This window comes from Oncorhynchus clarkii, chromosome 2, assembly GCF_045791955.1.
Source record: "Oncorhynchus clarkii lewisi isolate Uvic-CL-2024 chromosome 2, UVic_Ocla_1.0, whole genome shotgun sequence".
In the NCBI taxonomy this organism is placed as follows: Eukaryota; Metazoa; Chordata; class Actinopteri; order Salmoniformes; family Salmonidae; genus Oncorhynchus; species Oncorhynchus clarkii.
Window position 1 is genome coordinate 6,692,648 of NC_092148.1, and position 12,238 is coordinate 6,704,885.

The 12,238-nt window shown below is 41.4% G+C and overlaps 1 protein-coding gene across 1 annotated transcript; it reads left to right on the plus strand.

Annotated features, from left to right (window-relative positions):
- The first annotated feature begins 1,720 nt into the window (after window positions 1-1,720).
- On the plus strand, window positions 1,721-3,693 carry LOC139378993 (zymogen granule membrane protein 16-like). The gene is made up of 3 exons (XM_071121681.1): window positions 1,721-1,790; window positions 2,062-2,230; window positions 2,823-3,693. The coding sequence occupies exons 1-3, from the start codon at window positions 1,721-1,723 to the stop codon at window positions 3,187-3,189; spliced, it is 606 nt and encodes a 201-aa protein (XP_070977782.1). The 3' UTR covers window positions 3,190-3,693.
- Window positions 3,694-12,238: the final 8,545 nt, after the last annotated feature.

Consider the following 12,238-nt stretch of genomic DNA (forward strand, 5'->3'; position numbering starts at 1 on the left):
TGTAAACTGTTTTGGACTCAGATCTAGTTTCTGACCCCTGCCTGGCCTGACTTCGAGACTGCCTATCGCCTGGTACTGTTTGGTCTCTGACCTGGTTTATGAACTCTCGCCTGTCCCCGACCTGTCTTTGCCTACTCTCTTTGTTATAATAAATATCGGAGCTCAACCATCTGCCTCCTGTGTCTGCATTTGGGTCTCGCCTTGTGCCCTTATAGTCAGGGGAGCTACCAGCTGGGCACAGACGACAATTCAAAGTCTACTCCACATTGGTTCAACATAATTTCATTAAAATGATGTGGAAACAACATTTATTCAACCAGTTTGTGCCCAATGGGTAGTTATTGAGATAAATTCACATTTTATCCCAATTAAAAGAAAATAGATAACTCAACTTACATACAGAAAAGTTGTTAAAATTGCAATTTTGATTTATATTGACCTTTTAACTTATCTTTTTTTAAATGTATTTTATTTTTTAGCACTTAAGTCCTACACTATATATTTGTATTAATGTGTTAATTGAACTATCAAATATTATGGATAGGTAGTCACAAGTGCCTCGGGGTATTTCACCTTGTCATCTGTATACAAACTTTTATTTTCTCACTTTGTAACTTCTACTGATATTTATCTGGTTCATCTGCAGAAAATGAAATCAGATTGTTTTCCTGTAGTAACATGAACAGGTTGCCAGTGATTTAATGAAGATGTGAGTGTTGTAACAGACTGCAGAAAATGTTGGACAATAATGAAGACGAAAAATTGAGAATCTCATCTGCCCCTCTAGAATTAAATGGAAACACATGTACAGAAGAATGTTTGAAGGGAAGGAGTTCCTCTTGGTGTAATAAAACAACTGAAGATTGGGAGACTGATTTTGAGCGATTTTTGTACACATTCATAGAATCTTGGTACATTCTTGAAATTGTTTGGTTGTTAAATGGTATCTTCCTTTTTATCCCTATTTCAGATCATTAATTTGGTACAATTCAAAAGAACACAATTATTATTTCCTTATAGTACTTCCTTGATACTCCCTCCCAAAGTAGCCTCGACCAATTAGAAAACAATGTCTGACTTCTCAATAGTGACTGACTAAACGTGTTCTTTGTCATGCTCCTTCCATCTAGAACTGATGGAATGTTCAGCAGGTATAAATGCAGTTCTTTGAGGAAGCAGTACACTAGAATGACCTGGCAGAGACAGAGAGACAAGAAGCTTTCACAGGTTTTGACACACATCTCAAGATAGCACTGTGGGTAACTACACAACTAACTAAATTGAAAATGTGCACTTGTTTTTAATGCATAATACTGGTGTGGGAAATGTTATGAAGTTAATATTCATTATCTCTTGGTGCTTGGGCACAAATATTTTGGCCCTTTTGCCACTAAATTTAAATTCAATGATCTGACATTATTTTAATGTGACAGTAGCTTAGCACTGCAAGAGTGATTGTAGTAAACAAGAGTAGGTTCAACTTTTTAGAGCTGTTTTATAACATTTCACATTCAAGAATGGTTTGTTGTTTGTTACGTCACAATTCAAAAGGTTATTTTCTTTTCCCTCCTAGGAAACACTGACCTGACAGGTAAAATGACTTATTTGTTTTGACAAACTACTATGAAAAACATTATTAACTACATTATTTCAAGTTTTACCATTTAAAGTGAAACGGAATGAGAGTGAAATTGACTGAAATTAAAGGTCTTAAGTGTTGATGCCTCACTTTTGCAGAATGTTCTTAATCCTGGTTGTCACAATGTTCTTGGCTGGCTGCTTGGCTTTGCGTGAGTTATAAAAATACAATTCTGAATTATAATTATTAAATAATAGCTTTTGTGCTTTCACCAATTTGTCTTTTTCAGTTAGACAGTTCTTCTTTGAGACATAAACTAATGTATTAAATCATTGCAGAATGTACTTTAGTTAATTCATCTGCACTTTATTAATAATGTAAAGATCTTTCAGAAATGTGTTGGTAAAAATAAAATGATGTATATATAAATATGTATTATTAATATAGTAAATATAGTAAACATATTGGCCATGTTATTTTAGCCATCAAAGACCCCTACTCGTATTCCTCTGCGGTGGGTCAGGGACTTGGCACCCCATTTGCTTCCTATGGTGAGGGGCGCATCACGGGAGTCAGAGTGTGGGAGACCAACAACAACTACTACTACTACTACTACTACTACAACTACAACAGCAACAACTACATCAGTGGGTGAGCAGACTCTGACCCATGAACAGACACCACTGACTCAGTCCAAATACACTACCCAACAAACACCACTGAGTCAGTCCAACAACACTACCCAACAAACACCACTGACTCAGTCCAACTACACTACCCAACAACCACCACTGACTCAGTCCAACTACACTACCCAACAAACACCACTGACTCAGTCCAACTACACTACCCAACAAACACCACTGACTCAGTCCAACTACACTACCCAACAAACACCACTGACTCAGTCCAACTACACTACCCAACAACCACGACTGACTCAGTCCAACTACACTACCCAACAAACACCAATGACTCAGTCCAACTACACTACCCAACAGACTTTCTTTCTTTCTTTCTTTCTTTCTTTCTTTCTTTCTTTATGTATTTATGTATTTATGTATTTATTCATTTGTTGTGTTTATTACATATTCAGTTTATGACCAAACAATATTGTTATCGTATCTAACCCAGAGTACAATGTAAAATGTAATTCCTTGATATTCTCTGACGCTACCTGCTGTCTCGGTCTGAATGTGCCTTATCAAAACACAACCAACGTGAAAAGCTTCCTCTGTTTTAGGTTCCAGCTGAGATACGGCAACACCTGGTCTCCTGTGTTCGGTAACGAAGGGAGTGTAAAGCAGGTGATGGAGCTGTTTAATGATGAGGCCATCGTTGAGGTGTCTGGGAAGTACAACCCAGCAGACTACATCTGCTACCTGGTGTTAACCACCAACATGGGGCGCACTCTGTCAGCCGGCATGCCCAACCAGGTCTCCTTCAACTTCTACCCATCCAACATGGGCAATGAGCTGAGGATCCTCAGCGGTCGCTTCAACGGTGCCGGGATCACCTCCATCGGAGCCCACTGGGGATTGGTGGACATGGAAGGGGCTGGAAACAGTACTCTGGGAACAGCACTGGAAACAGTAACTCCTATTTATTAGGGGAAAAAATGCTTTTTAGTCCAGGAGTTAACTTAATCTGGGTCCAGCAAACTGGCCTTATATGATGGATGGATGTTTGACAGACGCTGACAGAACAGTTTTTATTTCACTGATTGAATTTGAATGTTTTGAGTACTTTGGAAGTACTTTTGAGGTGATTCCTCACTTGAAGCAGTACACAAATATTTCTTAACATGTTCAAAATTCATTCAGTTCAAATTCTCATGAAGCATCCATTAGATAGGAATATTCAAACAGTCCTGTCAGCTTGGGTCAACATGCGTTGTTATCACATTTTATCACAATAAAGGAAAGATTCATATGGGATTTAAAGGATTAATTATATCTTTGATTAATGGAACAATCAAATATTATGGGGAGATAATAGTGTTTCAGGGTGTTTCACCTTCACTATTTTATACACTCTGCATTTGTTATTTGTTGATCCTTTTCTGCTACATCTGCTTCTGGACATTTTAATAAAAAGCATATCTTTAATCATTATATTTCATTGTATTCCTTTTGATAAGAATATACATACAGTAGTGACCAGAAGCTACAATAAGCTTAACAAACCCTACCTCAATGGTGTCAATAAGGAACTACATTTATAACAGCAAGACCGTTGAAACGCCTATTCAATAGTAATGAAGGGGAAAAAATGGATAGTTACATATCGGGATATTATTTTCCACAATATATCATGTCGTATCGCATCAACAATATCAAACTATTATTTTTGAGTTAGTTGGCTGTCTGCACTAAAACTCTTATTTTCCTTCATAGAAAGTTCAAAGTTTTCATTTGAAATAGGAAGCACATATTTGGAGGAAATTTTACTTCCATTACTTTCTCATGCTTTCTAGTCTCTCTGCCACAGACATATAGTGAGCAATGTTTGGAACATCGAATCACAATAAAATCACAGTATATAACCACAATAAGTGTAGAATCATGAGAATCATAATATATCATACCAACACCATATAATTGTTATAATATGGGGCTGCATAGTGTTTTAGTTAAAGCTAAAGTCTGAGATTTGGGAAGCTGTTCAATGTACAGCTGTATACCAAAACAAGTGGTGGGGAAGGACACCACTTTGTTACGAATCACAGACTGTGTGGATGGTCTAGATTAGACAGTTTGATAGATGTGGTTTATACAGTATATGGATGGTCTAGATTAGACAGTTTGATAGATGGGGTTTAAACAGTATATGGATGGTCTAGATTAGACATTTTCATAGATGGGGTTTATACAGTATATGGATGGTTCAACAGTCAAAGCTGCTTAACTAGTTTTGGTGAGATCGAATGAAAGTAGGAAAAATATATATATTGTCTTTGTTTTACAGAATAAGTCTGTGTTTCCTTGAAACATTGTCTTAGTCCCAGTAAATCCGAGCTAATTTGAGGAACAGACATCGATTTAAATGGGGCAAAAATTATATGGATTTTTGCTATTTGCATTTAGTGTAATGTGGATGATACTGCAATGGGATGCCTGCAAATCTTAAAGAAATGATGTGTGATTTTTTAAATTATAGTTGTTAAACCATGAACAATGCTACATTATAGTTTATTGTAGAGTCTAAAATGTTAGCTTGACTACTGCTTCACTACTGTATATTCAGACCATAATCACTAATCTGAGTAAATGTATCCCCCTGTATTGGACCCTCAAGGCATCACAAAGCACAACCTGCGCAACATTTCAAATGATGTACAGTAGGTGTTTTTGACAAGTTTTCAGTGTATATATACTGAACAACAGAAAAACGCAACATGTAAAGTGTTGGTCCCATGTTTCCAAAAAAATGTCACAGGCATTTCAAGTTGAGGAAGCGTGCCACTGAGATGCTGACTGCAGGAATGTCCACCAGCACTGTTACCAGAGAAGATAATGTTAATTTCTCTACCATAAGCCGCCTTCAATGCCATTTTAGAGAATTTGGCAGTACTTCCAACCGGCCTCATAACCTCAGACCACATGTAACCACACCAGCCCAGGACCTCCACATCTGGCTTCTTCCCCTGAGGGATCGTCTGAGACCAGCCACCCGGAGAGTTGATGAAACTGTGGGTTTGCACAACAAAATAATTTCTGCACAAACTGTCAGAAACTGTCTCAGGGAAGCTCATCTGTGTGCTCGTCGTTCTCACCAGGGACTTGACCTGACTGCAGTTTGGGAATGTACCTGACTAATGTGGGAAAAATGCTCACCTTCAATGGCCACTGGCCCGCTGGAGAAGTGTGATCTTCACAGATAAATCTCGGTTTCAACTATACCGGCCAGATGGCAGACAGCGTATGGCATCATGTGGGTGAGCGGTTTGCTGATGTCAACATTGTAATTAGAGTGCCCCTTGGTGGCGCTGGGGTTATGGTATGGGCAGGAATAAGCAAACAACGAACACAATTGCATTTTTATTGATGGCAATTTGAATGCACAGAGATACCGTGACGAGATCCTGAGGACCATTGTCGAGCCATTCATCCACCGCCTTCACCTCATGTTTCAGCATGATAATGTCACAAGGATCTGTACACAATTCTTGGAAGCTGAAAATGTTCCAGTTCTTCCATGGTCTGCATACTCACCAGAAATGTCCTCCATTGAGCATGTTTGGAATGCTCAAGACCAGCGTGTACAAAAGCATGCTCCACTTCTCACCAATATCCAGCAACTTTGCACAGCCATTGAAGAGAAGTGGGTCAACATTCCACAGGCCACAATCAATGGCCTGATCAGCTGTTGAGATAATTTTGTTCTCAATGTTTATAAACTGAACTTCAATTCAGTTCAGTGAACTTCAATTCACTGAACTCAATTCAGTGTTTTTCCACCTCCTTAGCTATCATACTCAAAATCCAGAAAGTGGAGAGCAACACTTATGCATTTTACCAACACATACTGACCAGCTCAAATAGACAGAAGTGTGCTCTACTCCTTGGGCTACAATACCTATTTTTGCCAATTGTCCTGGACCCCTTTTACTACACGAAGCCCTGCTAATCCATCACGTCTTGACTACCGGCATAATCTGCCGAGGGTTCTTTTTGCAACAGGCCCCTCCGTCGCGATGTCCCCTGAATGCCCATGTGCTAGCCTGCTAGCTGTGGTCCGCTAGCTGTCTAGGGAATATCGGACTGTTAGCAGAATAGGTCCATCGGCCAATTCCTTGGGCCACTATACCTATTTTCCAATTGGACCAGGCACCTTTACTAAACGGAACCCTACCAATCCATCACGGCTGGTCTGCCGATGTTACCGCACGAGGAGGCTACAACAGACCTCTTCCGTCGCGACGTACCTCTAAGGCCCTTGTGCTAGCTTGCTAGCCCCGGCCCGCTAGCTGTCTGAATCACCATGTCTCCAGCCAGCTTAACTACTCACTGGACCCCTATGATAACTCGGCTACGCATGTCTCTCCCTAATGTCATTATGCCTTGTCCATTGCTGTTCTGGTTAGTGATTATTGTCTTATTTCACTGTAGAACCTCTAGCCCTGCTCAATATGCCTTAGCTAACCCTTCAGTTCCACCTCCCACACATGCGGTGACATCACCTGGTTTAAATTATGTTTAAAGAGACAATATATCTCTCATCGTCACTCTATGCCTAGGTTTACCTCCAATTTATTCAAACCCTACCATACCTTTGTCTGTACATTATGCCTTGAATCTATTCATCTATTCATTATGCCTTGAATCTATTCAATCGCGCCCAGAAACCTGCTCCTTTTACTCACTGTTCCGAACGTACTGTTCCTCTGGTGATGTAGAGGTTAATCCAGGCCCAGCAGTGCCTAGCTCCACTCCCATTCCCCAGGCGCATTTATTTGTTGACTTAAAAGCCTTGGTTTCATGCATGTTAACATTAGAGGCCTCCTCCCCAAGTAAGCATTTTTATACAGCTGGCCATGCTTTCCATCTGGCTACCCCTTCTCCGGTCTACTGCCCTGCACCCCCCCCCACAGCAACTCGCCCAAGCCTCCCCATTTCTTCTTCACCCAAATCCAGATAGTTCTGAAAGAGCTGCAAAATCTGGACCCATACAAATCAGCTGGGATAGACATTCTGGGACCTCTCTTTCTAAAATTATCTGCCCAAATTGTTGCAACCTCACTTTCATATTGTCTGAGATCCCCAAAGATTGGAAAGCTGCTGCGGTCACCCCCCTCTTCAAATTGGGAGACAATCTAGACCCAAACTGTTATAGACCTATATCCATCCTTCCCTTCTAAAATCTTCGAAAGCCAAGTTAATAAACAGATCACCGACCATTTCTAATCCCACCGTACCTTCTCCACTATGCAATCTGGTTTCCGAGCTGGTCATGGGTGCACATGGGTGCCACAGGGTTCAATTCTCGGGCCAACTCTATTCTCTGTATACATCAATGATGTCGCTCTTGCTGTTGGTGATTCCCTGATCCACCTCTACGCAGACAACACCATTCTGTATTCTTCTGGCCCTTCTTTGGACACTGTGCTAACTAACCTCCAGACGAGCTTCAATGCCATACAACTTTCCTTCCGTGGCCTTCAATTGCTCTTAATTGCAAGTAAAACAAAATGCATGCTCTTCAACCGATTGGTACCTGCACCTGCCCGCCCATCCAGCATCACTACTCTGGTCCGTTCTGACCTAGAATATGTGGACAACTACAAATACCTAGGTGTCTGGGTAGACTGCAAACTCTCCTTCCAGACCCGCATTAAGCATATCCAATCCAAAATGTAATCTAGAATCGGCTTCCTATTTCACAACAAAGCATCCTTCACTCATGCTGCCAAACATACCCTCCTAAAACTGACTATCCTACCGATGCTCGACTTTGGCGATGTCATTTACAAAATAGCCTCCAACACTCTACTCAGCAAATTGGATGCAGTCTATCACAGTGCAATCCGTTTTGTCACCCAAGCCCCATATACTACCCACCAATGCAAACTGTACGCTCTCGTTGGCTGGCCCTCGCTTCGTACTCGTCGCCAAACCCACTGGCTCCAGGTCATCTACAAGTCTTTGCTAGGTAAAGCCGTGCCTTATCTCAGTTCAGTGGTCACCATAGCACGCTATAGCACCCAACCATAGCACGCGCTCCAGCAGGTATATTTCACTGGTCACCCCCAAAGCCAATTCCTTCTTTGTCCGCCTCTCCTTCCAGTTCTCTGCTGCCAATGACTGGAACGAACTGCAAAAATCGCTGAAGCTGGAGACTCATATCTCCCTCACTAACTTCAAGCACCAGCTGTCAGAGCAGCTCACAGATCATTGCACCTGCACATAGCCCATCTGTAAATAGCCCATCTGTAAATAGCCCATCCAACTATCTCATCCCCATATTGTATTTATTTATTTATTTTTCTCCTTTGCACCCCAGTATATCTAGTTGCACATTCATCTTCTGCACATCTATCACTCCTGTGTTTAATTGCTATATTGTAATTACCTCGCTGCTAGTGTAACCAATGTGAAATGGCTAGCTAGTTAGTGTGGTGCACGCTAACAGCGTTTCAATCGGTGACTCGCTCTGAGACCTTGAAGTAGTTGTTCCCCTTGCTCTGCAAGGGCCATGGCTTTTTTGGAGCGATGGGTAACGATGCTTCGAGGGTGGCTGTTGTCGATGTGTGTAGAGGGTCCCTGGTTGGGGCGAGGAGAGGGAAGGAAGCTACACTATGGCCTATTTTATTGCCTTTACCTCCCTTATCTTACCTCATTTGCACACACTGTATATATACTTTTTTATTGACTGTATGTTTGTTTATTCCAAGATAAAGCAAAGCAGTTTGGCACATACAACAACACACACTGCTTTACTTTATCTTGGTCAGGTCGCAACTAGCCTACCTGGTTTAGTAAATGTGAGATAATTTTTTATTTAAATGTATGGCAGACCAATCCAAACTCATCTCTCAGCATTTCCAGCCCACTCATCATCTCAGCAGCTAGCAGGAACATTGCTGTCTTTTTCTGTGACTAAACCAACTAGGCTCGTAATTTAACAATTTCATTCGTATTTACAGATGGCATACAATTTGTTATTAAGGCACATGAAAGTTCACATGTTCGAGAAGGCTTTTCTGCTAAAAAACGCATGATACATTTTTTTTATAATCCTTCTCCACAATTAAACAATGATATGTTTCATGATGCTTGCATTGTTGACATTAGATCTTACTTTACATGTGTTGGTATAAGGCTATACTTGTATGTAAGGCAATGAACTTGCATTTTAATGACGTGTGATTTGCGACAACAGAGGGAAGGGGTGTCACAGAGTACATGTACGTGCACATCTTGCACTTCTCAACCATGTAAATTATAATCATGGAACAGTAATGTCTTTGGAGTGGAACAATTGTGTTTTTGGAGCATTTTTTAATTTTTTATAAAACCTTTGTTTAACTAGGCCGGTTGTGATACAGCCTGGATGATTGAAAAAGAAAATGAAACTAGCAGAATTATGTTTTATATCACGAGCAGAAGGTCTTTTATGGTCTCTGGAGCAGCTGATTTAGAAGAGAGGAGGATGGAGAGAAAGGATGGGTCTGGAATCACTTTCATTTCTTCTTCCTTCCTCCACGTCCAGTTCTCAAACAGAACAAGTAAGCCATCGGAAGAAGCATTGAAGGGCTGAAAAAGCAGCCAACACCAAGGGAATCAATTAACTCTTTGTTTTTAGACCAAACTGGATGTTAAAAACCGTTCTCAGAGTCCTGACAAATCCTCTCACCCCTGTATACAAGAGAAATATATGCACACATTTTACAGTCAGTTCAGTCAAGTTCAAGTGCATGGAACAGACGATTATAGGATGAAAGACTATAGACGAATATAGCTACCTTGACCTGATCTCAAGTTTCATAGTTCGGATTGTTGTTCAAAGTTTTGTGTGACAGAGTTTTTAGCATATCCTCATTCCTGTGTGTGTGTGTGTGTGTGTGTGTGTGTGTGTGTGTGTGTGTGTGTGTGTGTGTGTGTGTGTGTGTGTGTGTGTGTGTACTGTGTTTTAAATCATTATGTTTAAAGCAAGGTTTCAAAGTGTGTCTCCCCACTCTTTAATATATAATAATGATAAATAATGTATTATTATTTGTTATTTATTTCATCTAAAAAGAAACGTCCTCTCACTGTCAACTGCGTTTATTTTCAGCAAACTTAACATGTGTAAATATTTGTATGAACATAACACGATTCAACAACTGAGACATAAACAGAACAAGTTCCACAGACATGTGACTAACAGAAATTGAATAATGTGTCCCTGAACATTGGGGGGGTCAAAATCAAAAGCAACTGTCAGTATCTGGTATAGCCACCGGCTGCATTAAGTACTGCAGTGCATCTCCTCCTCATGGACTGCACCAGATTTGCCAGTTCTTGCTGTGAGATGTTACCCCACTCTTCCACCAAGGCACCTGTAAGTTCCTGGACATTCCTGGGGGGAATGTCCCCAGTCCTCACCCTCCGATCCAACAGGTCCAAGAATTGCTCAATGGGATTGAGATGCGGGCTCTTTGCTGGCCATGTCAGAACACTGACATTCCTGTCTTGCAGGAAATCACGCACAGAACGAGCAGTATGGCTGGTGGCATTGTCATGTGGAGGGATGAGGATGAGGGATCAGGATGAGCCTGCAAAATGGGTACCACATGAGGGAGGAGGATGTCTTCCCTGTAACACACAGCGTTGAGATTGTCTGCAATGACAACAAGCTCAGTCCGATGATGCTGTGACACACCTCCCCAGACCATGACGGACCCTCCACCTCTAAATTGATCCCGCTCCGGAGTAGAGGCCTCGGTGTAACGCTCATTCTTTCGACGCAAATCCGACCATAAAACCTGGTGAGACAAAACCACTTTTTTCCAGTCCTGTCTGGTCCAATGACGGTGGAGTTGTGCCTATAGGCAACATTGTTGCCGGTGATATCTGGTGAGGACCTGCCTTACAACAGGCCTACAAGCCCTCAGTCCTGCCTCTCTAAGCCTATTGCAGACAGTCTGAGCACTGATGGAGGGATTGTGCATTTCTGTTGTAACTCGGGCAGTTGTTGTTGCCATCCTCTACCTGTCCCGCAGGTGTAATGTTCGGATGTACCGATCCTGTGCAGGTGTTGTTACACGTGGTCTGCCATTGCGAGGACGATCAGCTGTCCGTCCTGTCTCCCCTGTGGCGCTGTCTTAGGCGTCTTACAGTATGGACATTGCAATTTATTGCCCTGGCCCCAAGCATCTGCAGTCCTCATGCCTCCTTGCAGCATGCCCAAGGCACGTTCACGCAGATGAGCAGGGACCCTGGGCATCTTTCTTTTGGTGTTTTTCAGAGTCAGTAGAAAGGCCTATTTTGTGTCCTAAGTTTTCATAACTGTGACCTTAATTGCCTACCGTCTGTAAGCTGTTAGTGTCTTAACGACCGTTCCACAGGTGAATGTTTATTAATTGTTTATGGTTCATGGAACAAGCATGGGAAAAAGTGTTAAACACTTTACAACGAAGATCGGTGAAGTTATTTGGATTTTACCAATTATCTTTGAAATACAGGGTCCTGAAAAAGGGATGTTTCTTTTTTTTTGCTGAGTTTGTGTCTTATACCCCTCCTGGATTTGGACTAATATGCTTTTTTTTTTGGTCCGATCTAAATATTACCCCTAAAAGCAATGCCAAGCATTTTTCTGCTCCGTAAAGTAGTCAAACAGGATCAAAACACTGCATTGAGAACGTGAACTTAGGTGATACTTTCTGGCTCTGGGTTGGACTTTCCTGTTATTATGATGATTAAGTTCAGTGACAGACAGATATATCCCCATTCTGTTCTATTCATTAGGCAGGCAGGTTGTGGGAAACTGCTCTAATCGTCAGAATCTATTTCTCTTGCCAGACAGGAGAGAGAGATATCTCCACACACAGGTCTGTTTTAGAGGAGTGAAACATTGACATTAAATGTTACAGATATCAGAAAATGGCTGCCATCTGTCAATTGACCATCATTCAATCAGTTTTGCAACCAATTCACTTGTGGACCTATGATCATTTAT

Excerpts from the sequence above, each read along its gene's own strand:
- LOC139378993 (XM_071121681.1), top strand. The coding sequence starts at position 1,721 with ATGCCTCACTTTTGCAGAATGTTCTTAATCCTGGTTGTCACAATGTTC. Across the intron at positions 1,791-2,061 it reads GGCTGGCTGCTTGGCTTTGC|CCATCAAAGACCCCTACTCG; the intron begins GTGAGTTATAAA and ends ATGTTATTTTAG. Across the intron at positions 2,231-2,822 it reads AGCAACAACTACATCAGTGG|GTTCCAGCTGAGATACGGCA; the intron begins GTGAGCAGACTC and ends CCTCTGTTTTAG.